Raw genomic sequence first — 12,841 nt, 5'->3', positions numbered from 1 at the left:
GTAGGACAAACCAACAGACAAGTTTGTCTCCCTGTTGGAAACCTCTCTTACCACCCTTACCTGGGTCCCTGCGACTGACTCCTCCTCTGTTCAGATTCCTGGGCCTTTTAATCCCCTTTCTCCCACCTTGCTGCTTTGGGTGTGCCCGAGTTCCCTCTCCTCACCTGGTTCCCTGCAGCTGACTGCTCCTCTGTCCAGGTTCCTGGCTTTTAATCCCCTTTCTCCCACTCTCCCGCCCTGCTGCTTTGGGCGTGCCTGGGTTCCCTCTCCTCACCTGGATCCCTGGAGGAAGTACACCCGAAATGCTCCTTCGATATGAGAATGGCCAGACTTCATCTCACCTATTTTGGTTATGTTGTCAGAAGGGACAATCCCTTGGAGAAGAGTGTCATGCTTGGTAGGGTGGAGGGTCGACGAAAGTGGGGGAGGCCTTCAACGAGATGGATTGACATGGTGGTTGTGATGATGAGCTCAAGTATAGCAGGAACTGTGAGGTGGCGTGGGATCGGGCAGTGTTTTCTTCTCTGTGCATGGGGTCGCTATGAGTTGGAAACGACTTGACGGCACCTAACAACAACCCAAGCCATGCTGTTTTCAATTGCCTCATATGCATGTGAAATCTGGACAATGAATAAAGAGGACTGAAGAAGAGTTGATGGTTTTGAGTTGTGGTGTTGTCAAAGAATACTTAAAGTATCATGAACTGACAGAACAACAAAGGATCTGTCCTGGAGAAATGCAGCTGGAATGCTTCTTGGAAGAAAGAGTGGCCAGACTTCATTTCACGTACTTTGGACATGTTGTCAGAAGGCACCAATCGCTGGAGAAGGATATCATGTTTGGTAAAGTGGAGGGTTAGAGAAAAATGGGAAAACTGTCAACAAGATGGATTGACACAATGGCTGCAGTGATGGGCTCAGGTTTGGCAAAAATTGTGGCTGGTGCAGGACCAGGCAGTGTTTCATTCTATTGTACATAAGGTCACTGAGTCAGAGATAACTCAACAGCAACTACAAACAGTAGCCAATCTTCACGCTTAAAGGCCATTCTCAAAACAGTGAACAGTGACAACTGTTCAAAATGTAGACCTCAAATATGCCTGATAGTTTAATAGTTTGTTATGGATTGAATTGTGCCCCCTAGAAAAGTATGTTGAAGTTCTAACCCGATACCTGTGGGAGTGATCATGTTTGGAATAGGATCTTTGAAGGTGTCAGTTAATATGAGGTCATAGGGAATTAGAACAACAAAAAACCCCCAAACCCACTGCTGTTGAGTAGATTTCAACTCATAGCGACCCTCATTGGGTTTCTGAGGCAGTAAATCTTTATGGAAGTAGATTGCCCAGTCTTGCTTTTGTGGAGTGGCTGGCAGGCTTGAACTACCAACCTTCTGGTTAGCAGTCAGATGGGTATTAATCTCATCAAGTGGAGAACAAGACAGCCATGTCACTACAGAAGCAGATGCAAACTAAAGAATTCGAAAGAATGAGGGAAGCCACTGGAAGGCAGGAGAGGCATGGAACAGGTTTCTCTGACTCCTCAGAAGCAATCAGCACAGCCCATACCTGGATTTGGACTCTTAGCAGGCAGAACTGTGAGAAAATACACTTCTGTTCTTGTTAAGTCACTCTTTTGTTACAGCAGTCTTAGGAAACTAAGATAGCTTCCAAAATTCAATCAGAGTTCTTTTTATTAATTTGTTAACTCCTACAATTTGAAAAATTAGGGGATAAGTCAAGATTTTGAAGTGGGCTTTTTGTTACATTAACCGTCCTTGTCTCATTGACAAAACAATCACCTTATGTGAATGTTCACCTACACAAACAGAAATACCAGGATGAGACCATCTGAAAAAAGTCCCTTAGTGCAACCTCATTAATGGAAGCAAATTCCACACATTTGGTGTGCTATTACAAAAGCTAACAACTTGAAGCATCTTTTAAGCCAAATGACTTTCAAAGTATGTACTTTCCCTGAGAGTTATCTATGTATAGATATTTGAATTTCCATCTAAAGTGAACTTTTTTGGTCAGATTTTGGCCCAAAGATTATCATTGGAATATATGAGAATATGTGTCTGCAGGATAGTTTCTCTTGTAACTTGTACTGGTCTTGTTGTTATGTGCTGTCGAGTCTGACGCGACTCATAGCAACCCCTCTTGGGTTTCCAAGGTGATATCACTACAGAAGTAGATTGCCCAGCCTTCCTTCTGAGGAGTGGCTGTTGAGTTTGAACTGCCAGCCTTCTGGTTAGCAGTCCAGTGCCTCAGGCACTATGCTACCAGAGCTCCTTGTACTGGTCTTAGATCACCCAAAAGCTTAAGCATTCTATAATTTGAAACTCCTACATTTTTTATGGGAGCTCTGGTAGCATAGTGGCTAAGGCACTTGACTGCTAACCAGAAGGCTGGCGGTTCAAACCCATCAGCCACTCCTCGGAAGGAAGATGGGGCAATCTACTTCCATAGTGATACTGCCTCGGAAACCCAGGGAAGGGGTTGTTATGAGTCGGGTTCGACTCGACGACACATAACACATTTTTTATAGCAGAGACTGTGTAACTTACAGCAGACTATGTATATCTTTTTAAGGCTACACCTCAATGCTAACCACCCTTGAAGGTTATGATACACTTCCCCAAACTCATTCAATCCTTGAGTGAATACTGACTAAGGGGTAAAATCTGAGATTAAATTGCCATTTAGAGTGGCACAAGAAGTCTTCAGAACATTTAACATTACCCTGGGGTGTCACATTCTTTCCTATAGTTTATAAAAGGTAGTGAGTTGAGAAGTCAAAGGTGTGTTTTTATTGTTTACTATTCAATAGTCTCAATTTCCACATCCAATCATTTCAAGACAAAACATAAAATCCCTATCCAGTAGCCGATATTTTTATAGCAATACATTGTGAATTACTTTAACAACATAGAAACTGCATGGCTTTTGCTCAAAAAGTTGAGACCATAGATTAGATGACTCTTCTACCAGGATGTAGTTCAAGTAAACAAAGGTCAAATTTTTGCAGATTGATGTTGCCCAATTTTGCTTAATGCTAGGATTTCACATAGCATACCTACATAGTTTATACAGAAATATCACCTACTATGGATTGTGAAACTTATCCTATGGTTGATACCTGATCAAATCTTGGTAATCATGACTTGTTGCTTTTAGGTGCTGGTAAGTTGGCTCCAACCCAGTGACCCTATGTATAATCAAAACACTGCCAGGTCCCTGCACCATGGGTAGTGATAAGCTAATTGTGCAGATAGATGCCCCTGCATTATAAAAAGTAGCAAAAGATGTCACCATTTTGAAAATAAAACAGCACCTAAGAGTGATGGAATATACTTTATGTTTATACTCCAACAGACATCTTAATTTTTAATACCCCTAATCTTAGAAACATGGCTATGACTATGTAATGTTAACATTGTATAGTCCCATTTCAACCAGTATTGCCAATTAGGTTTCTGTTAAGATGCATTAACAGCACATAGAAGTTGGTCAAAATAATTCAGCAAGAATATTTAACAAGACTGAGTATGCCTGAATGCCATAGATACTTCAGAATGCCACTACTATCCCCATCTTTCAATTGAGTTTATCAAATTATTCAACTGTTCTGCATTAGTACTCCAAAATGGAACTTTGATACTAAGTTCACAGTTTTAACTATAAATGCCTAGAACACTTATCCTTGGTGTATTTTTTCAAATTTACCACTTTGGTTGGTGAACATTTATAGGGTTTAAAACAGAATTCGTGAAATCTGAACAATCTAGAGTAAAAGGCCATCAGGGGAAAAAAAAAAAAAAACCAACCAAATTCCCTCTTACTCCCAATCTTTTGTGGACCATCTCAGTAACTTCTACATGTAGATTTCCTAAGTCAACTATATCAAGACTTGACTGAAGAGCTTGGAATTTATTTTTTTTAATAAAAAAGGCTTTATTCAGTATTGATCAGGGAAAGACAATCTCAATGTCAGTTTGTCGTCTGAACTCACAGGATTTACTACTCTAGACACTGCACCCACTGACTTTGGTAACATACTTAAAATGAAATTATCTTCCTTCAGTTCCCTAAGGTTGCATATTCAAAGAATGGAGAACAGAATCCCTTGTGATAGCCAACACTGGTACTCCACCTGGGTTTAACGTCAAATAGCAACACAGAGGCAAAACAGGCCAAAAGCATTTTAACTTGATAGCCCAGTGAATACAAACATCATAGGAACAAGAAAAGTTGTAGGCACACAAGGGAGAAACAAGTCTATCAGCATATATAAAATTTACTTCAGGGCAAAATCAAATGTCTACACATGCACATCTGAGTATGCCAAATGTAACACGGAAGGAAGCAGACTAATGAGAACTACAGAAATAAACTTTTCCTTAAATCCAATCAACTACACTGAATACAAAATTAAAAGCTGGGATCTCGGTACCCAGGACATCTTTAAAAACCTAAAATAAACCTGTTTCATTTCCTTTTCAGTGTATCAGAAGACTTGCTATAATGTCATAAAAGTCAAGCTACACTTGTATGTTCATTCACACTGGCAAGATTCAAAATCTCTTCCAATACTCCTAAATCTGAATACAGAAATGCTTAACTACTCAGCTCATAAACTATTAAAACCGATGGATTCACTACCACAACTTTTTCTAAGAACTCACAACCATAGGCTCCCAAGAATGTACAATTTAAGACATCCTGCTCACTTTGGTGATGGCTATAATACCAACAGAACTTATTTTGCCACTACTGCAAATACTCACCTCATCTTTTGATTTAACACCTTTAGCTTCCACTTCTAAAATCTTTATATAATTTGCTAAGCACACCTTGACATTTTTAAGTACAACGTAGCTATCAGTGTTCTTCGTGTATATCTGGAAATTTTTGCCAAGAGAACTGTTAACAGCCTTGGGTGATTAGCTAAAGATTTTTCCAGCAGACAACTGATGAACTTTAATGGGGTCAAAGTGTCAGTTAATAGGGAAATGAAGCCTTAGAGCATAGAATACATCCATAAAAATGGGTAATAAGGTGACAAGGTGGCTGGCTATTCATAAAGGAGTTTCTCCCTATGTACCAACACTTCCTATGAAACGAACTGTGACCTAATTATTGCTTATTCAATATTACATTTTTTTTTTTTTTTTTACAGAGCTATTTAGTACCTGACACAGAAAAACAATCACATAAGGAAGCATTTATTTGAGGTTTAACATGAAATCATACAAATAAAATTCGTATAAACACAAATCCACATCGAGTCAAAACACAGATAGCAAAGGACAAAGTAAAAACAAAGAAAACTAATTGGCGGCTATATACAGTTGGACACAATTGTGTCTTGCACACTAGAAAGTCTTTTACAAAATAATCATCTTAGATCAACAGAAGACCAATCTTCAACGTCGTCCTGCAAGATGGGTTACTTTAGCATCTCCTCCTAAAAACAAAAACAAAACAGCAATTAATTTTGTACAACTCTGACAAGCTTTCAAAGGTCCACTTTCATGAATTGTTTTAAGTCCTCACTTTATTCTTTTCTTCAATAATTAAAGATCACATACATATTCATTGAAAAAACAGTTTGGGTAGTTAGTAAACTCATCCTGGCATCCTCAAATGGTATTGAATTTAAATCTATTCAGAAGAGAACTTGAGAATGCAATCTTCTCATATTCACAAATTGAAATGTGCTAGATTAAGGTCTACTAGAAGCATGTCTAGTAAGCCAAGTAAAATGCCATTACAAGCATAAATTTCTAGTAAGTTTATTATATTCCAAAGAAAGGAATTGTTTTGTGCATATGATCTTTAATTTACATCCCAGATTTAAAAGTTCTTGTTTTGGTTTGTAGATTTCACTATTAGCTATAAAAAGAAAAAGCAAGCATTAAATCTTAAAGAATGAACACTTAAAATGAGGCTCCACAATTGAAATACAACACTAAACAGAAGACCAAAATGATTAAGCTGTAAAAAGGCATTTATGTACTTTAACTCCTGTAAAAAACCATTTAAGTTAAGTTTAGACACTTAATCTTCAAAAAGATTAAAAAAGAAGCCAAAGTCTGAAGTTTTCCACTTTAATCTTTACGCTGGTACATGAAGTTGGAAGAGACCATACCACAGGACAGCGTTTTCTGGTGTATGCCTTGCGCTCTGCCCGCAACGTGCGACCCCCAGAGATAGACGTGGTCAGGGTGACACACGGCCTGCAATGAAGTTCCCGCTGGCGGGTACAAACAAGGTATAATGTCAGAGTTAGAAGACAACATTCTTGTTTTCCTTAAGTTGTACCCATTTCAGTACTTTACCTGTTAATAGTTCTAAAAAAGTTTAATTATTCCTCTAGATCACCTGGTACACAAAGCAAACAGAAAAACTCTTAAGTTTTTCTGTAATACTAAAAAAGGTGAGATCAGACTTTAAAGTTAAAGATCTATAGACACTTTAAAGCAAAACAGGCTCATAAAGCAATTAAAAAATAAACAATTTAGTAAAAACAGGCTACATAATATTTTGTTTTTACTTGTTTTTCATTTGTCTATTGATCTTTAAATTAAATTAGACATTTCCACTGATTTCTTGTATTCTTATACACACCTGTTTTCTCCCATGTCCTCCTTTAGTATGGCTGGTAATTGTTTTGGTGATTGCCACCCCCTCGAGATGCCTTGCCATATGTGCTCTGTTGGCCTATTTTTAAAAGACAAAAATTACATTAAAATAGTTTTCTATGAAATGGTTTCATGAAAGAAAATCAGCTGTCAAATAGTTGAAAGTCTATATTCCAAATAAAAATGAAAAGCATGTTTTGAAACAATTACAAGCACCAATATCTTAATGAGTCTATTAAATGCTACAAAACTCCATAAACTTCAGTAACAGAAAAACCAACATACACTGAAACAATTTCCAAACAGGACTGTACTTGTAACACTCAATTTCAATACCATTGGTTTAGGAAATTAAGTTAAATATTCTTACCACTGTAGTCTGCATATCCCTGTCCATATCCATAGTTCCCATAGTTATACCCAGTATAATCATATCCGCCATAGCCACTATAGTTTTGATCACCACCATAGGCACTATTGTAATTTCCATATCCTTGATCATAATAGTTATTAAATCCTTGGTTCCAGTTTTGGCCCTGACCTGAAACAATGCACAGTGATTGTTAGCAAAGAACTTCGGACCCCCAATTCTAATGTAACTCATTCTTGTCCCTCACTCTGCAAATCTTAAGATAGAAAAAACTATACCGCTATCTGCTTGAAAAAGTAATTTTTTTTAGTTGTCATAAAAAAGAAAACAAAGGAGGGTGGGGTAGAAAGCCCAACTGCGCCATTATCAAGCCTTTTAAATTTAATGGGAAATCAGGACAAATCCAAAGAGAAGTCAACTGTTCTGCTTAAAACAAGGACTCCTGCCCAAGAAAACCTATCATGCCATGGTCTATCACGTAATCTTCACTTAACTCACTAACAGGATACTCGCCTACCAGTGATGACACTAATTGTCAAAGTGGCCATTCTTTGGAAAGGTAAAACTTTGTAAGCTTATTCAAAAAACCACTAAGCTGGGCACTTTTCCATGTTTGAACATTACTAAGTTTAAATTTGGCTTTAGTTCTTTTAGGCTTACTCCTGTTTAGCAGCTCACAGCTTTACCATTAAGCCATTTCCCACGAACTAGAACTAAGCCTCACCTCGTCCACGACCCCTAGTTCCACCTCGCCCACCAGCTGTAGCACCTCTTCCTCCTTTCTGTTGTTGCTGTTGCTGCCTATATACCTCTTTTGGTTGTGCAACTTTGATTTCACACTATAAACAAACACAAACACATTAACTTTTTATGGAAGTTATATTTCTCCGATTGAAAAAATTTTAGGGGAAAAAAAATCTCCAAAGTTTTACTTAATATAATTAAAATGACTTTACCTTCCCAGAACCAATTTGATGATATCTGCTTTCTAACAATTTTTTTACTGGCTCTTCATCTGTATATGTAATAAAACAAAATCCTCTTCTTTCATTTGTTTTTGTATCCATGGGAAGTTCAATATTTTCAATCTGAAATCAAGGTGCATGCCTAAGATCATCCAGTAATGTTGAAAAGCTACCAAAAAGTTTTAGAATGTCACAAGTCTTTTTCAAGCTTTAATATAATACAACACTATTCTTGTCAGATAATTTGTTAGAAATCACTGCTTTATCATGTATTCACAGTGATTTGTGTATGAAACGTTGAGGGGAAGAGGCTAAAACTTTATTCAGTATCATTTTGTATCCAATACATGCAGCAACTAGTTTTTATGTTCAAAGACAGATTACACCAAAACACCCATGCTTTGGCCAAAATAAGTGAGACGCTGTAGTTTCCATTACAGCACAAGAAGCAGTAATTAATTAAGGTATAGTCACTGGAAGGGATCCTAGCAGAAATTCAATCCTATCCTCAGCTGCCATATACATTTCTTCTGTAAGACACCCTAAAATAAACATTTAATAAGCATATCAAACACTAAAGGTAGATGTCAACAGAACCACATGGCCCACCTCTCCGAATGCACCAAAATATTCTTTTATCTGTTCTTCAGAAGTATCTGGGCTCAATCCACCCACAAAAACCTTTTTTGGGGGTTCCTTCCCTTTTAAAGCTTTGGCCCTTTTGGGGTCTATCAATTTGCCATCCAGTTTGTGTTCTTTCAGTTCCAAAACCTAGAAGATAGGATTTATTTATTTGACAATGTAAAACCAAACCCCAGAACAATCTGCAAAACACAAGGCAAAACACATTCCTACCTTATCAACACTAGCAGCATCTTTGAAAAGCACAAATCCAAATCCTCTTGACCGTCCAGTGACAGGATCTGTTTTAATTGTGCAGTCTACAACCTCTCCAAATCGAGACAAATACTCAGTGAGATCTTTCTTGCTTGTATCCCAGCTCAAGCCTCCAATAAACATTTTACTAAAAATAAAAAACGTATGCTTTTTAAAACATTACCAACTCAACTGTCTAGCTCAATTTTGAGATTAATTAGATTTAACTGTGAAATAAGCAGGTGATTTAACGGCAAGCAATTTAATCCGTGTTTACACACACATATAAACAATACTCCACAAAAATCCCAAAATTCCTCGAGGTAACTTACTAAGAAATAGTGACCAACTTCCTCTTCACACTTCACAGTACAAAATTTATAGCGGGCCAGCAAAACACATTAAAGGTTCTGCCCAAACCCTTCTTACCTCAAACCTACTTCCTAACATCATTACCCCAATTTAAGACCACCCTATTCTTCAGCTGTCAGCCGAACGTTCCACCTAAAGACACTCATCACAGGCTTTCTGGGTATCAGTCGCCTACTGGTCCCCAAACCAGGACTTCTCTTCGCTCTCTCCAGCAAAACCGCGCGGAGCACTCAGAGACACAATGAAGAGGCGGCAGCAGCTGCAGCATGTGGCGCAGCGAGGCCAGCCCCTCCCCCCGGGCCACTAGCAGCGCCTGCGCACTCGGGACACAGAAGCCGCCACCGCCGCCCTCCTCCGCCCTTCCCCCCACTCTCGCGGGCTCTTAAGTCACCCCCTTCGTCTTCTACTTTCCTCTTCTCTTCAAGGTAGTAGGGCCTACCGAGCACGCGGGGAATGAACTCAGGGCAAGACCGGGGACAGCGCGCGACTCTCAAGGGACGAATGGCGCGCGCGACGCGCTGGGGTAGGGGGAGTTAAGAGGAGAAGCGTACGGTACCCGTCATCCTGCTGATTTTTGCTCGCGTTGATCTTGGATCCCTCTGCGAATTCCTCTATGTTGCTGTACTCGTTCATGTCCTCCATTGCGGCAGAGTTGTCGGCAGGAGGGTGCTGGCGCGCAGACCGAGTCGCGGCAGCAGTGGCGGCGGAGCGTTGTATGGAGCTGGATTTAAAATGGCGGCGGAAGAGATCTGGGCGCCGCCTGCGCCCTCCCTTTATAGCTGCCCCGCCCGCCAATCGGGAGGGCTGCTGGGCGGTGACGTGGCGCTGGGCCCGGCGCGCCCCCTGCCGGGTAGAGCTGGGAGCGAGCGAAGGGAGGAGAGGGGCGAGCTGCCTCGGCGCCCGCGGCCGCCAATGAGAGAGGCTGCGGGAGGCTAAAGTAGCGGGCGCGGAGGGGAACAATGGCGGCGGCACATGGGAAAGCCGGGGCGGGACCTCCATCTCGGCCCTCCCGGTGACAAGCGAGATCGCGGGTGAGGGGACGCGAGGTTGGGATGAGAGGAGAATTAGAGAAAAAAAAAAAACGATAGGGTGAAAAGTCCTTGGGCCACAAAACCCGAGCAGCGCCGTCGCAGGACCACAGTCCCTCTTGCCTTGAGAGCCTTTGTCTGCCGTCCGGTCCAGCCCACTCCCAGCAAAAGAGCCGCCAACCCCGCCTTTTTCCTCCCTCGGTCCCCCAGTGCGGAGAGGCTGCGGCGGCTGCTGCTATCGCTTTAGAACCGTGGACAAGCTGCTCCGGAGAGAGACTGATTGCGCGCGGCGCTGCTGGCTGAGGCGGCGAGCGCGCCCATCCACCGCGCGCACGCGTGTTTTGTCCTCGAGCTGGCTGGAACCAGCCGAACAGGAAGCGGGTGCCCGGCAACCCCTTCGGGCAACGGCGAAGTGCGAGAGCCTCTTCCGCTACCGACAAAGGCACGCCGGCGAGGGGGCGCGGCAGGCCTGCCCAGCCGATCGGCCGGAACCCAGACCAACGCAGTCACGAAAACCGGGACCCAATACGGCCTCTTCGGTGCTCTGAGGAAGGGAGGAGGGGCAGGGGCCGGGTCAGATTACTGTAAATATGCAAAAGTGGAGGCAGTGGGCGGGGAGGGGGTTAGGTGATGTAGAGGGCAAGGGGCACTCACATCCCCGGCGCGCCACTCGCGGGGCTCCCGTCTGCACGTGCCCCGGGCCTCTCCCGCTCGCTCAACCAGTCTGCGGAGAGCGCGCACTCGCGCACTGTGCTCCCGCGTTCCCTTCTTTGTTCCCGCCCACGTTAGGCCCATTTTGACGGATCAGATTCGATGCCCTCTGGCGACCAATCCCGGTTGGCGCCTTTCCTCCCCCGCCCCTTCGGATTCCGGCGAGGGCCGCCCCCTTCCGTTGCCCACGTGGTGTCGGCCTTCTGCCCTCCAGAGCTTCCGAGTTCTGGAAACCTGTGCGGCCGCTCTCTTCACTTTCAGGTGCGGTGAGGCGGCCTCTTACCTGCGCGCTTCAGGCAGCACGCTTTTAGCCGCTCCAAGATTCTTGCGGGGCTTTCAGGAGCCCAGGACGGTTCTAGGAATTGCAGCTGCCGCCATCCTCCGCCCTTCCAACCAGTAGGCCGATACCAGTAGTAGCTTCCGGCAGGGAAATGGTCGTGCTTTCGGTGCCTGCCGAAGTCACTGTGATCCTGTTAGATATCGAAGGTACCACAACCCCGATTGCTTTCGTGAAGGTGAGGGGCGGAAGGGAGCGGGGAAATTACTTGTGCTTAAAAAAAAAAAACTTTATTTATAAATATCGCAGACCTTGCACGAGGCTTTGAGGCGGTGTGCCTTTGCATTCAGTGTGGAATGGGGAGGAAGTAGAAAGGCTGAGGCGGTTGGCGCTGCACCATGTTCTTCCTCCCCGTTCGGTGCTCTTTTCGTGAGATGCAGTTGGATGGGAAGGGATGGAGGTGGTAGCAAGAAAGGGCCAAGGAGAACGGGTGAGCTGAGGCGAGGCCTGGCCGCCGTTTTCTGACAGGTGCACCTGCTCATTGTTTGGCTGGGACAAGCGGCTTAGTTCTTGAGATTTCTTGTTGTTGTTGTTGTTATGTGCCGTCGAGTCAAACCCGACTCATAGCGACCCCTCCTTGGGTTTCAGAGGCAGTATCACTACGGAAGTAGGATTGCCCAACCTTCCTTCCGAGGAGTGGCTGATGGGTTTGAACCGCCAGCCTTCTGGTTAGCAGGCAAGTGTCTTAGCCACTATGCTACCAGAGCTCCTAGCTCTGGAAAAATGCAAAGACTGAAGTGTAAGGATGACTTCAAGTAGTCCTCTTATCTTCGATGATCACGGTTGCTTCTAGTTCCACTTCTGCTGTTAGAGGCCGAATTGCACAATGTGTTATCTGACCTGGAATAGTCTCTCTGGTCCGCAGCGCTGATTTTATTAAGCTATAGAACACTCCTGAATCCCGTCCACTTTCCTCAGAAAACCATGAAGCTTGAAGCTTTTAATTAACCGAACCATCCAAAGCACTCTTGCTGGGAAGTCACTGTTAACACTTGTATATACCTAATTCACAGCTTACAACTTTGAGTTATAAATGGAAGCAGGCTCCTTTCTTACCTATGTTCTTACATATATATCTGTCAGAATAAATAAGTATCAAATGTTAGTATAATTTTTCAAAGAATTCCTCGGGCCTAATTTTGACTCCTGCAAGTTTAAGAATTCATTTAGCATGAAAGTTAATACTGGAGGTGCTTGTGTACAGTACTAGTCAAAAGTATTCTTTTACAGAGGAGAAATCCTTCCAACAAAACTGAGGAATCTTTAAAATTTTTCCCGTTTTAATTTATTACAATTCACCCATGAAAAGTAATTTTTTTATACAGGTTTTAATATAAAATTGGTGTATACTGTTAAGATTTAGGACTCCAATATGACAACCACTTAGACATTATTTTAAAAGAGTCATAGTACTTTGATATGTTACATAGGTTTTTTAAAATTTTTACTGTGATTTGGGTGAAAGTTTTATTGATTGATTGATTGTGATTTGGGTGAAGATTTACAGAGCAAATTCACTTTCCATATAGCAGTTTAC

At 42.4% G+C, this 12,841-nt stretch overlaps 2 protein-coding genes across 2 annotated transcripts in view; one reads left to right on the top strand and one right to left on the bottom strand.

The window, feature by feature from the left end:
• Nucleotides 1-6,653: 6,653 nt before the first annotated feature.
• On the bottom strand, nt 6,654-10,227 carry HNRNPDL (heterogeneous nuclear ribonucleoprotein D like). The gene is made up of 7 exons (XM_007946820.2): nt 9,785-10,227; nt 8,836-9,004; nt 8,590-8,751; nt 7,972-8,103; nt 7,740-7,854; nt 7,016-7,186; nt 6,654-6,724 (listed from the first exon to the last, which is right to left on the bottom strand). Exons 1-7 carry the CDS (start codon nt 10,225-10,227, stop codon nt 6,654-6,656), a joined length of 1,263 nt encoding a protein of 420 aa, XP_007945011.1.
• A 1,171-nt stretch (nt 10,228-11,398) lies between these two features.
• ENOPH1 (enolase-phosphatase 1) overlaps nt 11,399-12,841 on the top strand; it is an 88,512-nt gene continuing 87,069 nt past the window's right edge. The window contains exon 1 of the mRNA XM_007946819.1: nt 11,399-11,482. Within this exon, the coding sequence (XP_007945010.1) occupies nt 11,399-11,482 (84 nt within the window). The remainder of the gene's footprint in view (nt 11,483-12,841) is intronic.

The sequence above is a fragment of the Orycteropus afer genome, unplaced genomic scaffold (genome assembly GCF_000298275.1).
Source record: "Orycteropus afer afer isolate SDZICR_OR568_19922 unplaced genomic scaffold, OryAfe1.0 scaffold00172, whole genome shotgun sequence".
Taxonomy (NCBI): domain Eukaryota; kingdom Metazoa; phylum Chordata; class Mammalia; order Tubulidentata; family Orycteropodidae; genus Orycteropus; species Orycteropus afer.
This window is presented reverse-complemented; position numbering and strand designations above follow the sequence as displayed.

Bases quoted from the DNA above. Each gene is read 5' to 3' on its own strand.
- HNRNPDL (XM_007946820.2), bottom strand. From the start codon at position 10,227: ATGGAGGTCCCGCCCCGGCTTTCCCATGTGCCGCCGCCATTGTTCCCC. The intron at 7,187-7,739 runs GTGAGGCTTAGT...GCATTGTTTCAG, and splicing joins AACTAGGGGTCGTGGACGAG to GTCAGGGCCAAAACTGGAAC. The intron at 6,725-7,015 runs GTAAGAATATTT...TTTTAAAAATAG, and splicing joins GGGATATGCAGACTACAGTG to GCCAACAGAGCACATATGGC.